Here is a 19,297-nt window from a genome sequence, read left to right as displayed (position 1 = left end):
AGTTTCTTCAAAAATAGCCACTCTGATTACTGCTTTTCACACTCTTGGCATCATTCTCTCAATGAGCTTTAAGAGGTGGCCGTCTAAAATGGTGACTGTTTTCCAACAGTCTTGAAGGAAGGAGTTCCCAGAGGTGTTTATTAGCACTTGTTGCCCCTTTGCCTTCTTCACTCTGTGCTCCAGCTCACCCCAAACCATCTGGATTGGGTTCAGGTCCGGTGACTGTGGAGGACAGCTCATTTTTTATACATTTAAGTACATAAAACTCCACATGTGTTCATTCATAGTTTTGATGCCTTCAGTGAGAATCTACAATGTAAAATAAAGAAAATGCATTGAAAAAGAGAAGGTGTGTCCAAACCTTTGGCCTGTACTGTACGTAGTAGAGTAATATTGTCAAATATAACTTAAATATAGCTTGAGTAACATTAAGCTTTGTGTAGTGTTGTCCTGATAAGGGCACTGAGGACGGGATGAGCTGAAACATGTCCGCCTTGACATAAAAGGATTAAAATCACTTTTTTTGTGGTCATTTTTGAGGTAATTTTAAGGTCAAAAGCTATAAACTACTGCTTATTACGGGCATGCTAACAAAAAAATAAGCATTTTTAATTCTAAGCTGAAGAAAATATAGTAAATAAACTGCATTTTGGCAGCACTAATTAGTACTAGTACTCTTTCTAAAAAGTCAAACTCAACTTTAAAATGAACCACGTCCATCCTTTGCTCAGTGATGTGCAGCAGAGCAGGTTAGTTGAGGATTATCTCCACGGTGGATGCTTATGGCAGCTGGATCAGTTCGGTTAGGACTTCTTCCTGACAGCGCAGCATATTCATCTGCTGTGTGCAGGATGAGGGGAGGGTTATGGGAGGATATACTGTAGGATCAGAAGCACCTCGGCAGCTGGGGGACGTCCACAGCGTTTAGCGTGCATGACTGAGGCAGCGTGCTGTGGAGGAAAGAGAGAAAAGGAGAGAACGGAAGAAAGAGAGAGAGAGAGAGAAAGCTTGTGTGGAGTAGACGTCGCTGTCTCGACCGGCTGAGCACCACTGCCACCTAGTGCCAGAGAGAGGACGCAACATCAAAGAGTCAGGAATCGATTGAGAGTCCTCAGCGTGGCTCCTCTCTTGTCAGAATCTCTAATTACATGCTGTATTGCTTGTCGTAAGCTCTACATCAAGCCGCACTGATGCGCGCATTAGTCTTAGTAATGAGTCTCTTCCCCCGCTAGTGGCGAAGGGCGGCCTGGATGGCATCAGTTTACCCCGGAGAGCATTAAAGGCAACAAGAAACCCTGGCAGGCCCAACTGCCTCTTCCCTGCCTAATCAAAGCCATTCGTTCTCCGCAGACAGCAAGGTCTACAGCCGGCGTCGGGGACCGTTTAGTACGCTTTAGGACAGGGGAGCTAGGTCCCTGCTGTCGGAGGGATTCAAGGTTCAAGTACCGACGTCCGCTGAGGCAACCGATGGAACAAATCACGATGGCCCTGGCTAGAAAGACTACTTTCCGCACTTTCCGCAATCCATTACAAGCATTCGAGAAGCTTCAGCAGAGTGGCTTTACTGCTCCTTAACACCTGACTGGTTAAATTCATACATAAGGTGCACTGTCTATTTTTTGGGAAAATTAAAGGATTTTAAGTGCGCCTTATAGTCCGAAATTTGGTAATTTGGACCATCCAAGTCATACCTTGTTTTTTTCCAGTAATCACAAGTAACCTTTTAAGTCCTCTAGAAATAATTTTTGGTTCTGTATAAAAGCATCTTTGTAAAATTTGTAAGAACCTTTACAAGATCTTTCCAAATCTGCACAAGCAGCAGAAAAGGGCCAGCAAATCTCAAAGGGTCCCAACCGACGGAACAAATCATGACAGCCCTGGCTAGAAAGACTACTTTATGCACTTTCCACGATCCATTACAAGCATTCGAGAAGCTTCAGTGGAGTGGCTTTACTGCTCCTTAATACCTGACTGGTAAATATATCAAATAATTTGTCTAATTTTTGGGAAAATTACAATATTTTACAGTGTTCTGTACAAAAGCATCTTTGTAAAACATGTAAGAAACTTTACAAGATCTTTCCAAAACTGCACAAGCAGCAGAAAAGGGCCAGCAAGTCTTAAAGGTTCCCAAAGTAGAGTTATTTAACTTGATTCAAGGGATTCAAGGTTCAAGTACCGACGTCTGCTGAGGCAACCGATAGAACAAATCACGATGGCCCTGGCTAGAAAGACTACTTTCCACACTTTCCACAATCCATTACAAGCATTCGAGAAGCTTCAGCGGAGTGGCTTTACTGCTGCGTAATACCTGACTGATAAAATTCATACATAAGACACATCAGATTATAAGGTGCACTGTCTATTTTTTGTGAAAATTAAGTGCGCCTTATAGTCCAAAAAATACGGCAATTTGAAATTTGGTCATTTGGACCATCCAAGTAAAGTGATAACTTGTTTTTTTTTTTTCCAGTAACCACTTTCAAGTAACCTTTCAAGTCCTCTAGAAAGAATTTTTGATTCTGTAAGAGATTATCTTTGTAAAATTTTTACAAGATCTTTCCAAAACTGCACAAGCAGTAGAAAAGGGATTCAAGGTTTAAGTACCTGCTGAGGCAACCAATGGAACAAATCATGACGGCCCTGGCTAGAAAGGCTACTTTACGCACTTTCTGCAATCCATTACAAGCATTCCAGAAGCTTATAAAGTAGAGTTTAATGGTGATGGTGATGAAGCACTTTTTTTTCCTTCGCCCAAAAAAAAAAAACACAAGCAGCTCCCGCCTTAATTAAGTGATTATGGTGAACAATTACGGCCACTTCTCTCCTGCGACGTCCCACTGTAACAACCATTTACCTTACTCTTGGGGGGTGCAGGGGGTGGCATAGGGTGTGGTTCTTCACAATTTCAGCACCCATACCTAACCATCAACCATCCATCCATCCATCCATCCATCCATTCCTCCTCTCATGTTATGTTACGTCAAGAGTTTTGGTAAGAAGAAAGATTGAAAATTGATTAAAAAAAAGGCCTTTATTTCCTTAATTACGAATCCTTTGGCCCCAGCCCCTCCAGGCACTGTCTCCAGACACACCCACACCTAACCATCCATCCCTGAGTATTTTGGCAACCCAGGGCACTATCAGCTAGCAATTCTTCCCACGTAACTTGTTTTAACGCGATTAAACACACAGACTACAGTCCAATATACTCACCTCTGAATGGTGAAAGAGCTTGTCATGCTAATGCTGCTGCATCCAGCCTTAGTGCTGGAGAAACTTCACTGAAAGCTCAATCTTAAAATGCTGTACTCACAAGCATTCGAGAAGCTTATAAAGTAGAGTTTAAGAGCTATTTACAGTACTAATGGTGATGAAGCACTTTTTTCCTTTTAGGCAAAAAAAAAAGAACAAACGAGCAGCTCCCGCCTTAATTAAGTGATTGAACACCCACCCCCAACCATCATCCATCCATCCATTCCTCCCCTCATGTTATATCACGTCAAGAGTTTTGGTAAAAAGAAGAAAGATGACAAAATTGGATGTAAAAAAGTCCTTTATTTGCTTCATTAGGATTCCCTCGGCCCCAGCCCCTCCGGGCGCTGTCTGGTGTCTCTCCACGCTCGCTCGCCCTGCATTTGATTGGCAGCTCCTGCTCTTTCACACCATCCTGCTCTCTCGCCGCCGCACCGGAGCGAGCCGGGTCCGGAGGCGGAGAGCGTGCCGGCGTGGAACGCTGGGGTTTGTTTTGGTCTGCTTGGAAAAAACACAACAGTTCCAGCAGGTCGCCTCAGCGGAGAGCAGGGAGGGTTCGGCAACACAAATTCGATTTTAAATTATTATTGTTTTTTCTATTGCTAGAAACAGTACAAGCAGTCACTTAATGCCGTCACAAGTCAGAAAAGGATGGCCAATGTGACTGAAGAGCCAGATACAGATATTAAGTTAAATGTTTGTTGAACATTAGTTGAGCATCTATGATGCATGATTTTTTTTTCTTTGAAAACAAGGATTTTTGCTTTTGTATGGAACCATTTTTGTCAAATTTGTAAAAACCTAGAAGATCTTTAGTGGATAAGGGCCAGCCAGTCTGAAAGGGGCCAAAAGTAGGGCTTTTTTATTAAATGAATAAAATCAAAGAGAAATGAAAGATATATGCTCTTTAATATTGTACACTGAGGAACAAAATCAGCACTCTGTCCTGATCAGATCATATAAGTCAGATAGCTGTTAATTTTCCATGTAAAATAGTATGACTGGGGTAGTTTATAGTGGCCTCAATTAGAATTTAGCTTAAGGCTTCTTTGTCTTTCCTCTGCTGTTGGGAAACAGTTTGAACAGAATCCAAGTTTCCATCTAAAAAAAAAAAAAGGACAAAGAGGTTAAACTTGATTTTACCCTCTGACTGAAAAACAGGTGAAAAAAACAGGTCTGATGAGAATTACAGCTATAGGACCCCAGAGTCCACTCACTGTCCTCCACTCTATTACACACTCCTACCTTCTGTAGCTGCTCCACCTTGTAGATAAAATAAAGTAAGGTCAGAGACAGAAGCTCTGAATCTGTTGCTGCACAGTTTACAGTGACGGTTATTTTCTAGTCTTTAATCAGTGCCTACAGGACGATGTTGATGCACTATTCAGTCCAGCAGTGACACTGAGATGTTTAAAAACTCCAGCAGCACTGCTGCTTAATCTGATTCTATTAACTCATACCAGAACAACACACACTACTAACACCTCATACACCACCACTATGCTAATCAGTGCTAATCACTGCAGTGCTTAGAACAATGACCCACCACCCAAATAGTATTAATAATAATAATAATAATAATAATAATAATAATAAGGGGCAGATATAAGATTTTTTCTTATTCTTTCTGCTGCCTTTCATTGTATTTGTAATTTGTATTTTTATGTTCTGTATATAACATTTATTTTGTTTATAATGAAATTAATACATCTGCTAAATAAAAAAAAAAATGCTATGTTCGGTTGTTGTAGTTTAGAGAGTCAAGGATGATCTGATCTCCAACAGGCATGAAGTTAAAAATGAAATATTCTCTTCAACATTTTGAGAATTGAAGATACCTGGTTTGTTCATGGTTTGCTGTTGATGGTGGAGTTACAATTAAGAAAGCCTAGATAAGGATTATTTTTCTGCTATGGAAAATAATAGTTTCAGTTAAATATTGGTCATCACAATCCCCTAGTTTAAACTAGGGGTGTAAGTAAATATCAATATATTTATTGGTGTGGTGCAGTGGATAACACCACCGCTTGCTTATGAGCTACCGCGTCCTATGGGAGACTGGGGTTCAATTCCTGAACTGGGTGACTATACTGCACTACACCAATAAGAGTCCTTGGGCAAGACTCCTAACACTACATTAGCCCAACTCTGTAATAGGAATAACCTTGTTATAAGTCAATAAGAGTTTGGATAAGAGTTTTAGCGAAATGTCGTAAATACATATAAAAGTTTCATCATATGTTGTTCTGTAATACAGTAAAAACTGTAGTCAGACCGTGGTTCATTTAGTGTTGTGTTTTAACACTGTCCACTAGATGGCAGTGTTGTACTCTGTTGTTAGATCCCACTGTTATAAAATAATCATAAAAATAAATCATGATTCATTTTTTTCCAAATTTATAAATATGATAGTTTTTTTTTATACCATTACAGTTTTCCTAAAAAATTGTTTAAACAATCATAACACAGCTCTGGAGAAAATTAAGAGAATCCTTCAGTTTCTGTGCTTTTGCTATTCATTAAAATATTGTTATTTAGAGATGAAAATGAGAAATGGCTGAAAAAACAAAAAAAGATGCATGTTCATAAAGTTTTAAGAGTTCAGAAATCAATATTTGGTGGAATAACTATCACAGTTTTAATCACAGTTTTTATGCATCTTGGCATCTTGTTCTCCTCCACCAGTCTTACACGTTGCTTTTGGATAACTTTATGCCTTTACTCCTGGTGCAAAAACATTCAAGCAGTTCAGTTTGGTGGTTTGATGGCTTGTGATCATCCATCTTCCTCTTGATTATATTCCAGAGCTTTTCAATAAGAAGAACAAGTAAGAGACCAGACTTGTGAATCAGACTTTAAAGCAATTTAGTTTATATTGTTTGGTTTACAAAAATTACCGCATACCGTTACACAATTTCCTCCCACAGTCGGTTTAAAACTAAAATGTGACTTTCATTCAGTGACAATGTACAACTACATGTATTTACAAAGTGAGCAATCACACACACACAGACACACACACACACGCACACAAGCAAGCACACCAGTATTCTTACACACTGCGCACTACTGGCAGCCACTACAGTTCCAGAGGTAGCTTCCACGGTTAGACCATGCATCCCATTCTTGATTAGACGTATCCTGTAGAAATAATAATTTACAACATACTGAAACATGGTGACACACACACACACACACACACAGGCCTGTCACAATAATTACATTACTTACTGACATTTATTCATCATTTTAGCTGACTTTAATATTAAACATTACATTTTTCCTAGAAAGGAGAGAAAAATAACATGAAAAATATATATTCTGTGGACTTTTACAATACAATAACTGTATTATATTTATCTAATTATTCTAAACTCACTGTACTGAAAATGTGCCACAAATAAAAGTTAATAATTGTGTAATTATTTTTTTTTCTTTCTTTTTTTCTGTCTATTTATGATTTTATTCCATTTTCCTCCCAATTTACAGGTCCAATTACCCAACCCACTCACTACTAATCTCCCCCTAGCACTAGTGATGCCTCCAACACCAGGAGGACGAAGACTAGCACATGCCTCCTCCGATACATATAAAGGCAGGCTCCGCCTCTTTTCAACTGCTGTCGATATATCATCACTGTGTAGCATCACAATACATAATTTGGAGGAAAGCGCAGCGCCTCAGCTTTGATACATCAGCTAACAGAAGCCTGTTCTTACCAACATCAACTTGGTAGTGATGAGGGGAGAGATCGCCTTCTACCCACCCAGAGAGAGAACAATAACCAATTGTGCTCAATCTCTCTCTCTCTGACTCCGGCCGCTGATGCACAAAAGTCTAAAAATGACATGTTTTTGTCAAAATTAGTATTGAACTTATATATCATCCAAATAAACATATGTATCTTGACAGGCCTAACCATACACACACACGCACACACACACACACACACACACACACACACACATTTGGAATTTGTCAGTTACATTAAATATTAACCTCCAAAGATTTCTTTAAGCACAGGCTGTTGGAAGAGCTTATTAGACTAACATGAGAACAGAACTAAAATTCAGCCAGAATGCAAATGTGCTTTATAAAGCCCGGAGGAAGGTAGTGCCATTTTGCATCAAAGCTAAAGCAACGGAAACATGGGAAGGTTTCTGTTCTCTGAAATGCTTGAACACACACACACTGACACACACTGATATACACACACGCACACGCTTATGCAGATTTTGAGTGAGCCATTACATTAGGCTTAGAACTAAAACGACCAGCTCTAAAAGTTTTATGGACGTGGATTAGGCTTAGTCCTGGGCTAAACTGCAATGCCAAAGGTTGTTTTACTGTTTAAAACACAGCTTAGTCAAGGCTTAGGCTTAATCTGGGTCAGGGAAACTGGCCAAAAAAATGTTCAGATGACTTTCCAGCACTGTCCCGCCTGAAATAGCTTAACACACAGCGTCAGGATCGAGGTAAAATCAATAAAGAACATCTATTAATATATGTACGCCTTTTGGACATGTTGGTGCTGTGGGAAATAGAGCTATGAATATATATATATATATGTGTGTGTGTATGTATATACAGGTGCATTGAAAAATAGAATATCATTAAAAAGTTGCTTTATTTTAGTAATTCAGTTCAAAATGTGAAACTTTATAGATGCATTAAACACAGAGTGATTTAATTTAATTAATTTATTTTTTTATTGTTGATAATTATGAAAAACCCCAAAAATCAGTGTCTCAGAAAATCTGAATATTATATAAGACCAATTGGTACTTTTGGTACAGTGTGGGCAGTGTGCCAAGTCCTGCTGGAAAATGAAAGCCGCATCTCTATAAAAGTGGTCAGTAGAGGGAAGCATATGAAGTGCTGTAAGTTTTTTTTTGCATTTCAATTGGCAATCAAGTAAAATCTTACAGCACTTCATATGCTTCCCTCTGCTGACCACTTTTATAAAGATGCGGATTTCATTTTCCAGCAGGGTCTGAGACACTGAGTTTTGGGTTTTCAATGGCTGTAAGCCACAATCATCAACAATAAAAGAAATAAACACATTTAAAATAGATCACTCTGAGTTTAATACATCTATATAATATATGAGTTTCACATTTTGAACTGAATTACTGAAATAAATTCATCTTTTCAATGGTATTCACATTTTTTAAGATGCACCTGCATATATTTATGCAGAACACTTTAAAAACATTAGGAGTTGCATAATAATTATTGGTTATATGGTAATACGATACTATTGCTTCTCAATACAAAAGTATTGGAATATCTGGGATATCCGATCTAAGATCAAAGGTATTATTATAAAGCGTTTATTATAAAGAGTTATGCTTTTATTGGAGTAACTGTCTCTACTGTCCAGTGTGCATTTTCACATCTGTGTCAGCAATGGGTGCAACACAAGCCACAAGCCAAATAAATTCTTTATAAAGGGTGTCCACAAATATTTGAGCAATTAGTGCAGCTTTTATACTATCTGTGAACTGACCTTTACTGCACTGATTATGTGCTACTAATTGATAATTAATTATTCAGCTGCATGAATACAGTCTTTAATACACTAATAGATAAAGAACGTTTAACATTATACTCAATATTACATTATGACTATTAATAAACAATATATTCCTTAATTATTCCTTATTTTGCAACCCTTAATGCAAAGTGTTTCAGCATTATTATAGTATTCCACCACTAACAAATCTAAATATATATTCTATATATTAATAAGTTCTTTGGGTACACTGTGAGGGAAAGAAATGCCATTTAATTTGACAAACTGACAATTTGGAAATCAATTATCATAAAATCTATAAATTTGCTTCAATCTGTGATAAAATAGAGCTTTGATTTTTTTTGTCCCATCATATAATATCAGAAAATAGTGTTTTCTATACTTTTCTGTTAATAAATTAGAAACCATTACAAAAGCCAAAAGCAATGAGCTCTAAACTGAGGACGGTGTTAAACAGATCTGGAATTCTTGTCCACTCTTTTTCCCGACTCCAGCTTCATACGGTTCATTCAGCCGGGGGGGGCTTCAGCTGAGGAAGTCAGGGGTCTGTTAGAATTCATGTGCAGCTGAAGCGTAAGACAGGCTGAACAGTCTGAGGGAATGGCTGCTGGGCTAATGCTAAATATTAGCATAATTTCTAAAAGAAGAAAAGGCAGTATCAGAGCGGACTCCTGCTTTAAAAAAAGCTTATGCTCTATGTTACATTCTGCTCCACTGAAAACTGGTCATGGACTTATCTGTGGGTTTTTTTCGTCAGCTCTGATCCGATTCCAATACACAACCGCTGATATCAATACACAATATATTCATAATACACATTGTTACATTGTTACATTTGGACTTTTTGTTTGTTTGTTTGTTTGCTGGTGTTTTGTGCCATATCAGCAACATATCGGCTATTTTATGGCATTGACTATGCTTGTGACTTGAGCATCACAGACTTAAATCAGTTTCTTCATATAAAGGACTTTCAGAAAATATTAAAAGTATTTTAGCTGATAAAATATTTTCAAAATAAAAGTTATTTCTGGTGTTTAAAAGTGCAGGGCAGTCTACTAAGATCACTCTTATTGCTTAGTTTCAATATAACTGTTTTGTTTTTTTTTGCCATTTACAGACTAAAATATCTCCAAACAAACATCTTTTTTCAGCCAAATTAACAGCTAATGCTATAAGCTCACTTCAAAACACTTAGAAGGCTATTGCAAGGTCATGTTAAGATGTGGACTGAAATCTGGATCAGTATATTAACCCTCCTGTTTTGTTACGAGTCAAATCAATCAGTTTTAAAGTTTGAAGATCTAGGAAAAATAGTTAAAAGCATTTTTTCAGAATAAGACTTCTTCCTATGATTGCCTTAATTAGTGTAATCAACATATAAAAAATTGCAACCAATCTAAAACAAAATTGCAATGTTGTGTTTCATATGTTGGTCTTTTTAAAGTAATGAAGTAGTGAAAAGTTTAAAAAAAGTATGAACATGTATTTTTTTTTATATAAAAACGAGTGAATCATCCTAATTGAACCCTTACCAGTTAAGTGGTAAGGAACACCAATATTGCACTAAATATTGATAGAATAATTAGTAATGAAATTGGTTATTTAATATTCACACTACTTGTTAGATTTATTTTACACTTTTGGATAATTGAACACCGGTTCAAATTAACCCAAGAACACCATTGCTGTTCCTGACAAATGAACATAACAGGAGGGTTAAGGTGGATTTACAGCTCTGGAAATAATTAAGAGACCACATCAGTTTCTCTGATTTTGCTAACAAGATCATATTCATAAAGTTTTAAGAGTTCAGAAATCAATATTTGGTGGAATAACCCTGTTTTTTTTGTATGCATCTTGGCATGTTCTCCTCCACCAGTCTTACACCCTGTTTTGGATAACTTTATGCTTTACACTTCTGGTGCAAAAATTCAAGCAGTTCAGCTTGGTTTGATGGCTGTGATCATAGACTGTGTATAGCTGGACAGAGCATCGTCTCTTAAAAGTGAAGCCACCACAGGTCGGGCGCCCCCTGTTGTTCGGCTGCAGAAAGCTGTGTAACTCCACCCATTCCCATAGGTTTCAATGGCAAAACAGAAAACTTTCAATCACGTTTTTTTCTAATATACTGTAATTCTACCTCCTTTATTTAAATGCAACAGCTAGTGTAACCTCTGCTTATATTGTTAAATTTTTATATCACCACAGAATTCGGTTTTTAAAACGTTATTCGGCTCTATTCAAAAAAGGTGTGGTTATGGTAAAAGGGCTGCCTATGGGCGGGACCAATAACAGACCGTCAGCTGCGCTCCGCCCCGCTCTGCAGTCTGTGACCGCGAGGCAGCCCTCAGGGGTGGGGTTATTTTAAATGAGTAGGCGGTCTCTCCACAGTCTTTCTCCCTCCTCTGGTCTCTTTACTGCGCAGACTCTGGTCTCTGAATCGCCAAAATGGCGGAAGATTTTGGCTTCATTTTCATTGAATGAATGGGAACTGCGACACGGCGTCCATCTTTATATACAGTCTATGGCTGTGATCATTCATCTTCATCTTGATTATTTTTAGAGGTTTTTAATTTGGTAAAATTAAGGAAAAACATCATCATTAAGTGGTCTCTTATTTTTTTTTCAGAGCTGTATCTCAAAACTAACATCTTTTTTTTGTTCCAATCAAATCAACAGCTAATGCTATAAGCTCATCTAGAAACGCTCAAAAGGCTACTGCAAGGTTGTGTTAAGATGTGGACTGAAATCTGGATCAGAGACATGACTCGTGTTAGGGCAAGATGTGGATTGGAATCTGGATTGCTAAGTAAATGAATGATATCAAAATAGAAACAAATATGCATAAATGTATGAAAGCTGCTACATGGAAGAGGATGCTGTGGTTCTGTTACGCGTTGAGGTCAATAGAACAGGGAATGACAACAGTAAAGAACAAAAAGAAAAGGAAAAAAAAAACAATCAATAAACATCATTACAAGAAGATGAATGATTTCTCATCTTAAAAAAAAGATGGCATATTAATCCCTGCTTAATACAAATAAAAGAGAAAAAACAGCATCTTTGCAAATATAAAAGTGGTGCTTTGCAAAAGAAGGAGGCAGGAGGCAGGCACTAGCTGTTGGGTTGTGCTGGGTGTTTTTTTTTGTGTTGAGTTTGTGTGTGTTGGGTGAGGAGTGGGCAGTCAGCAGCGGTCAGCGTTCCGCGGTCTCATATAACAATGAAATAACGAAAAAAAAAACGAAAAAGACGAAAGCAAAATCCAAAGAGTCCATTGCTGACCACGTTTGGCTCAGTGAGTCTTTTGTTTGTAGTCAGTTCCCTTTTTTCTTTCCTGACGAGGGGTCAGTGTCTATTCACACACTCAAAACAAACACCCCTACACCCAGACAAACACACACATACATATATGCACACATACATATATGCACACATACACATACATATATGCACACACTTGTGTTCTTGTGTGTGTTTGGACAAAAAAAAAAAAAAAAAAAATAAAACAATAAAAGTGCTTCCTGACTGGCAGCGTGTCCCCGGCTGTCCTGAGTCTGAGTGCTTCTGAGTGGCCGAGCTGTAGTAGTGCACGAGAAGTGAGTGACCGACCAAGTGAAGGCTGTGATATGTGTTGCATGTTGTGTTGTGTTGTGTTTCGGGTCTGCACGATATCATATCATGGATGGACATCATTTCATAATTGGCATTACGTTTGCCTATTTGCTACATACTGTGAAATGCCTTGCAATTCATTGTGACGAATGTCTTGAATCATTCAATCGTCCGTCCACTGGTCAGGATGCTCACAGCACTGGAGAAAACATTCAGTGATTGGTTAGAGGCTCATTTGCATATTGTGAAGGCCGATGTCATGTTAAAAGTTTGGCTTAAACAATAGAATGTGCAGCCCTGCTCTGTGTGTGGCTCAGTCTTTAACGCGAGGGATGTTGTAAGAGTAATGTACTAACGGCAGGCCTCGGCTCTGGCAGAAACAAGCCCGTCCGCATGCCTGCACCTGCTCGGAACTGTCCGAAACGAACGAGTCGCCCTCGTCCGCGTACTCCGACTGCGCCCACAAAGTGCCGCTGTCTGCCCAGCAGCCCTCTGCCCTCGGGCACGGAGCCTCGGTGCCCGCGAGTGCCGGGCAACTGTGAGACTTCACTAAATGTCTGCAGGCAGATGAGGACGAGGACGAGGAAGCAGATGATGAAGACGTTCTGGCCAAAAGTGCCGCTTCGCAATGCTCGCAAAGCTGAGTATACATCCCACAGTCATAGCCAAGCTCTCCCATCCCGGACGAGCCCCCATTTTCTCCCATCCCGGACGAGCCCCCGGATCCAGTGCCCACCGCAACTGCTTTACCGTTTCTTCCATCAAAAGCTCCACCGCCTCTGCCTCTTCCTCTTAGGCGGAGCCAGTCGTGTCGGAAGGCGGGGTTAAAGCAGACGTACAGAACTGGATTCAAGCATGCAGAGAGTGGGAAGAAAATCAGAGTGACTGATTTAGCCATTTCCGGACCGCCTGCCGCACTACCAGCTCCTGCCAGCAGGGGAGCGAAGGAAAAGGCAGCTACTGGGCAGAAGAAGATGCAGTTGGTGAAAATGAGCCAGGCAACATGTCGGACGGAACCAGCTTGTTCTGGGTCGGCGAGCCGAGCCCGTCCCAGGCTGCAGTAGAGACGAGTGTAGACCACAGCGCTCAGCAGGTAAGCCAAAGTGTTCAGCAGGACCAGAGCCACCGTGACCCCTAAGCCTGGCCCTGGAAATCCAGAGAAGGGCAGGCAGAGCGGAGACCCAGCGGCGGCACCATGATACAAGCCAAGAAAAGCAGCTACTGCAGCCAGCAGCCCCAGCAGGCCGGCGGCCAGGCCGAACCTTCTGCGGCCCTCTCTCCGCTCGCCTCCTCCACCACCTCCTCTAAGAACGCCAGCCTTTCCCATCAGGGCCCGAACCGATAAGCTCCGCTCCACTGCGGCCAGCGGCAACAGCAGGACGGCCCACTCTGACGAAAAGACGGCCAGCACACCCAGAGCCTGGCATCCAGCTCCCGTCTCCCACTGGACTCCGTAGGCCGCAAACGAGCCCCAGGTGACGACATCTAGCAGAGTGAGGGCGGCCACGTACAGTCCCGTCAGCAGGTTGGAGGAGGCCAGCAGGGCCACCAGCAGTCGGGCGGGGGAGAGCGGAGAGGCGCGGGGGGAGAAGGTGGCAGCCAGTACCAGGCAGTTGAACAGGAGCGCCACCAGGCAGATGAACCACACGGTCAGTCGGATCATCCAGCTGCCCAGTAGGTGAGCACATGGTTTGAAGGCCCCTAAAAGAGAACTCTGTTAGAAATCTAATTTTAAAAAATCCACACAGCAATAAATCACATTATTGGATAATAAATAGTAAAGTAAAGTAAATCATTGCCACAGACCAATGGTAAAACATTTAATAATTGGAAAAAAAAAAAGTTTTTTCTACATTAGCTACAGTATATCTCCATATCTCTCTTTCTGTACTGTTGTTTTTGATCTGTGGTCATATAGTTTGTGCAGTCCAGGTCAACCAAAGGAGGATGGGTTCCTCATACTGAGTCTAGGCTCCTCTCAAAGTTTCTTCTTCTTAATGTAAGGGAGTTTTTTTTCTTTGTCACTGTTGGTTCTTACTCATAAGAGGATTGAACTTGTATTTCTGTCAAGCTACTTTGTGAAAACATTTGTTGTGAAAAGCGCTATTTATATACATTTAAACTGAATTGAAAGTCTTTCAAAATATAATTAATGTATTAATGTGTGCCAAATCAAGAAATCTAAGATATTAAATATTTAAAGTTTCTCACCTGGAGATGGAGAACAGTGCATAACCAGAGGAATCCTCTCCACCTCCTCATCATCACCTACATACATATATACATACACAGATTACACAGAGAAGAACATTCAGAACAGTTCTGAACATCACTGCTGGCTATTGGCTCATTCTGCTCATCCTCAAGACAATATTCCAATATTGATCTAATATACAAGATGCTGTAACTTGTTTAATGGCTGTTGATACTGTTATCATTCAGGTAATCAATTACATCTGTTTCCCTATGTCTAGAAACATTTAAAATATATAAATAAATAAAGTAGCGCCACTGGTGGGCTGAACAATGCAAAATTCCAGCATGTATATGTTCCAGCAGAGACTGTGAAAAAAATCGTTCTGAAGCAGCTTATTAATTTGCCATAATAATACACTGGTTTTGAAGTGAACAGTAATGAAAAATCAGATCTTGATGTGTCTCGATGTGTAAATAATTCGTTAGCTAGATGTTTAAAATGAAATTCATCAGTTCCCAACTTTCCCAACACAGCAAATATCAATCTTATCTCGTACGTAATTACAATTCCTGATCGCTCAGGCCTGACAGTCATTTTTCTCCATTTAAATTTTGCTGAAAAATAGTGTGAGAATATTGAATTGTGAGCCCAGTATCATAAATCACATCAAATCACAAGCTGCCTTTATTGATACACCCCCTACTGAGTGATAACAGAAACACTGCACTGCTCTGGATCAGATTCGAAACATCTCGTACCCGAGGCTTTCCTCTTCTCCTTGCTTTCAGAAGAAGAACTCGATGTGCCGTCGCAGGCCACGAACGCACAGCACTGATATGCATAGGGCACTGATATAGACCTATACACACACACACACACACACACGTAGGGAGAAACACAACGCAAGACATGGTGAATATCACTACAATGGAGCAGCATAAAAACTCTGGTTGGAAAATAAACTTGAAACACCTGGTTTTAGACCACAATAAATTTTTGTGATGACGGACAGTTCTGGTGGAAACAGGAGAGTTGAGGTGCACATTGAATTCTGTCGTGATTTGATCAGCCGTGGTTTTATGTTTTTTGGATACAATCCGGGTTAGCACCCAAACATCCCTTTCAGACAGCTTCCTCTTACAGCGTCCACAGTTAATCCTGTTGGAAGTGGTTGGTCCTTCTTGGTGGTATGCTGACATTACCCTGGATACCGTGGCACTTGATACATCACAAAGACTTGCTCTCTTGGTCACAGATGCTCCAGCAAGACGTGCACCAACAATTTGTCCTCTTTTGAACTCTGGTATGTCACCCATAATGTTGTGTGCATTGCAATATTTTGAGTAAAACTGTGCTCTTACCCTGCTAACCGAACCTTCACACTCTGCTCTTACTGCTGCAATGTGCAATTAATGAAGATCGGCCACCAGGCTGCTCAAATATGACAGGGGTTTCAGTTTCATTGTCCAACCTCTGTATGAAGCTTCTGAAAGTTTTTGTGAGAAAAGCTGATTTTGGATAAAGGAGATAAAATTCATTATTCAAACGAACTGAACTAGGACAGGGAAGAGCCCTGTGTGAACTGTAATCAGTCAGAGACACTTGGCTCGGCTCACCTGAGCTTGGGCAGGCTCTTGGCGGTCAGGCTGTTCTTCATGTCCGGGTTGCCCGTGAGTTTGAGCTGGTTTAGAGAGTTTAGACCAGTTGTGGGGACACTGGCTAAAACATTCATACTCAGATCTCTGGAGAAAAGAAAACGGCATTAGCGGATGTGGGAGGTAAGAACGTATAGTTAATAAATACTTGTCTTGTTTTTCAAGTATTTGTACTTTGTATATTTCTGTCACTTTTCACTTTTACATTCCATAAGAAAATGAAACATTCTAGCTGCAAAATATTTGCTACAATGTTGCTTAGTGGTTGCCCCAGGTGATTGCGGTGGAGTTGCTAGATAATTGCTCATTGCATATCTCAGATGGTTTCGATGGTGTAGCTTAATGCTTGTTAGATCAGTGCTATAGTGTTTCAAGCTGATTGCTATATTGTTGGTTGGTGTTGCTAGGTTGTTATGGTCTTGCTTTATGGTTGCTGGGTGACCATTATGGTGATGCTATGCTAGGCTATCGTGTGTTATTGTTATGGTATTCCAGGTGGTTGCTATAGTGTTGCTAGGTGGTGACTATCGTATCTTAGGTTGTTTTTATGGTGTCGCTAATGGCTTGTTAGACCAATATTATAGTGTGGCAAGGTGATTGCTATAGTGTTGATTAGTGTTTCCTAGGTTGTTGCTATAGTGTTGCTAGGTGGTGTTGCTCAGTGTAGATAAGTGCTATAGTGTTGCAAGGTGATTGCTATAGTGTTGGTTGGTGTGTACTAGTTTATTGCTAGGTGGTTTCTACAAGGTTGCTAAGTGGTCGCAATGGTGTTGCTTAGTGGTTGGTATGGTATTGCTCAATGGTTGCTGGGTGATCGTTATGATGTTGGTATGCCATCACAAGTGATTGCTATGGTATCCCAAGTGGTTGCTATGGAGTTGCTAGGCAATATCTACCATATCTCAGGTGTTTTCTATGGTATTGCTAAATGATTGTTAGATCAATACTGTGGTGTTGGGTGGTGTTACTAGGTTGTTGATATAGTTTTGCTACAATGTTGCTAAGTGGTTGTAATGGTGTTGCTTAGTGGTTAGTATGGTAATGCACAATGGTTGCTGGGTGATCATGATGGTGTTGGTATGATATTGTAGATGTTTGCTATGGCATCCTAGGTGGTGTCTCCAGTATCACAGGTGGTTTCTATAGTGTTGCTAGGTGGATGCTGGGTTGTTGCTACAGTTTTGTTAAGTGGCTGCTATGGCATTCCAGGTGTTTTTAATGGAGTTAGCTATAGTTTCACAGCTGATTGTTGGTAATTGCTTGGTACTTGACTGGTACTATTGATGTTATGGTATTTCAGGTTGCTGCTATGGTGTATTATAGTGGTTAATAGGGTGTTCGTACGGAATTTCTAGAAATTTCATAAGGTATTTTAGATAGATGTGGTAGATAGCTGATTTTAGATAGCTTGGTGCTACTAGTGTACTTTTATCAAATGCGAGATAAGACGGGTATAAAACGTTTGCTAACTAAAGAGGAATTGTGTTGGAGTATTCTGGGTGTATAACAGACTCACAGGTTGGTCAGAGAGCTGAGAGAGAGGAAGGCGTCTCTATGGATGAGCTTGATCTGGTTCCGACTCAGGTCTCTGCACAATGTTAAAACACACAGATAAGCAGAAGTTATCAAAGAAAAACATCAGAAAACCCTGTTTACTGATTTTAATCTACTGTACTGATTTAAAAGGCATAGAGATAAGGGTACTCACAGCACTCTGAGGTTCGTCAGACCCTGGAAAGTGTCTCTGTCGATCTGCTGGATGTGGTTGTGTTGTAGAGTTCTACACAACACAAACATAAAATAAAAAAACACATTGCAATTGCTGAGGCAAAGACAGAATAGCCAAGAGGATGAAACAGCTTTTGCTGGGCTGGGTGGCTGCTATGGTGTTGCTATGGTGTTCCTAGCTTTTTGCAAGGATGTTGAGAGGTGGTTCCAAGGTATCTGCTATGATGTTAGGTGGTTGCTATGGGGTTGCGAGGTGGTCCCTATGGTGTTGTTAAATGTTGCAAGGTAGTCGCTATGGTGTTCCTAGGTGGTAGCTATGTTGTTTCTAGGTGGTGACTATGATGTTGCTAGATGGTGCCAATGATGTTGTTAGGAGGTCGCTATGATGTTGCCACGTGGTCCCTATGATGTTAGGTGGTCCCTATAATGTTGCTAGGTCATGTTGTTGTTAGATAGTTGCTATGGGGTTGCTAGGTGGTTGCTATGGTGTTGTTAGATGATCCCAAAGATGTTGGAAGGTAATCGCTATGATGCTAGGTGGTGGCTACGGTGTTGTAAGGTAGTCACAATGATATTGCTAGGTAGTCCCTATGATATTGCTAGGTGGTCCCTATGATGATTTTAGGTGCTTGCTATGATGTTGGTAGGTGGTCCCTATGGTGTGGCTAAGTGGTGTGGTTCCTATGATGTTGTAAGGTAGTCACAATGGTATTGCAAGGTGGTCCCTATGGTGTTGTTAGATAGGAGGTCGCTATGGTGTTGTAAGGTATTCACAATGATGTTGCTAGGTGGTCCCTATGTTGTTTTTAGGTGGTTGCTATGGTGTTGTAAAGTAGTCACAATGATATTGTTAGGTGATCCCTGTGATGTTGTTAGGTAATTGCGATGAGACCACTAAGTGGTCCCTATGATGTTGCTAGGTGGTCACTATGGTGTTGTAAGGTATTCACAATGATGTTGCTAGGTGGTCCCTATGATGTTGTTAGGTGGTGGCTATGGGATTGCTAGATAGTCCCTATGGTGTTGTTAGATGATCCCAAGATGTAACAAGTTAATCGCTATGATATGTTGCTAGGTGGTGGCCGTGGTGTTTCTAGGTGGCCCCTATGGTGTTGCTAAGTGGTCATTAAGGTGTTTCAAGGTGCTTCCGATGGTGTTGGTAGGTCACTGTTAGGCAGTTACTACAGTATCCCAGGTGGATGCTTTTGTGTGTCAGGTGTTAACTTCTTTGTTGCTATGGCTAAATAAGTGTTGCTATTGTATTTGTATCACTGTAACATGAGCAGAGTGCACACAACTTTTGCATTCTGTAGT

At 40.4% G+C, this 19,297-nt stretch overlaps 1 protein-coding gene across 1 annotated transcript in view; it reads right to left on the bottom strand.

The window, feature by feature from the left end:
• Positions 1-6,103: 6,103 nt before the first annotated feature.
• Positions 6,104-19,297, bottom strand: part of lgr4 (leucine-rich repeat containing G protein-coupled receptor 4) — a 111,210-nt gene continuing 98,016 nt past the window's right edge. The window contains exons 13-18 of the mRNA XM_049471233.1: positions 17,964-18,035; positions 17,772-17,843; positions 16,217-16,342; positions 15,359-15,459; positions 14,615-14,671; positions 6,104-14,104 (exon numbers count right to left, since the gene is read on the bottom strand). Of these exons, the coding sequence (XP_049327190.1) occupies positions 12,717-14,104; positions 14,615-14,671; positions 15,359-15,459; positions 16,217-16,342; positions 17,772-17,843; positions 17,964-18,035 (1,816 nt within the window). The 3' untranslated portion in view covers positions 6,104-12,716. The remainder of the gene's footprint in view (positions 14,105-14,614; positions 14,672-15,358; positions 15,460-16,216; positions 16,343-17,771; positions 17,844-17,963; positions 18,036-19,297) is intronic.

The sequence above is a fragment of the Astyanax mexicanus genome, chromosome 23 (assembly GCF_023375975.1).
Source record: "Astyanax mexicanus isolate ESR-SI-001 chromosome 23, AstMex3_surface, whole genome shotgun sequence".
Classification (NCBI taxonomy): Eukaryota; Metazoa; Chordata; class Actinopteri; order Characiformes; family Acestrorhamphidae; genus Astyanax; species Astyanax mexicanus.
The sequence above is the reverse complement of the archived record's forward strand: the minus strand, read 5'-3'. Positions and strand labels throughout refer to the sequence as shown.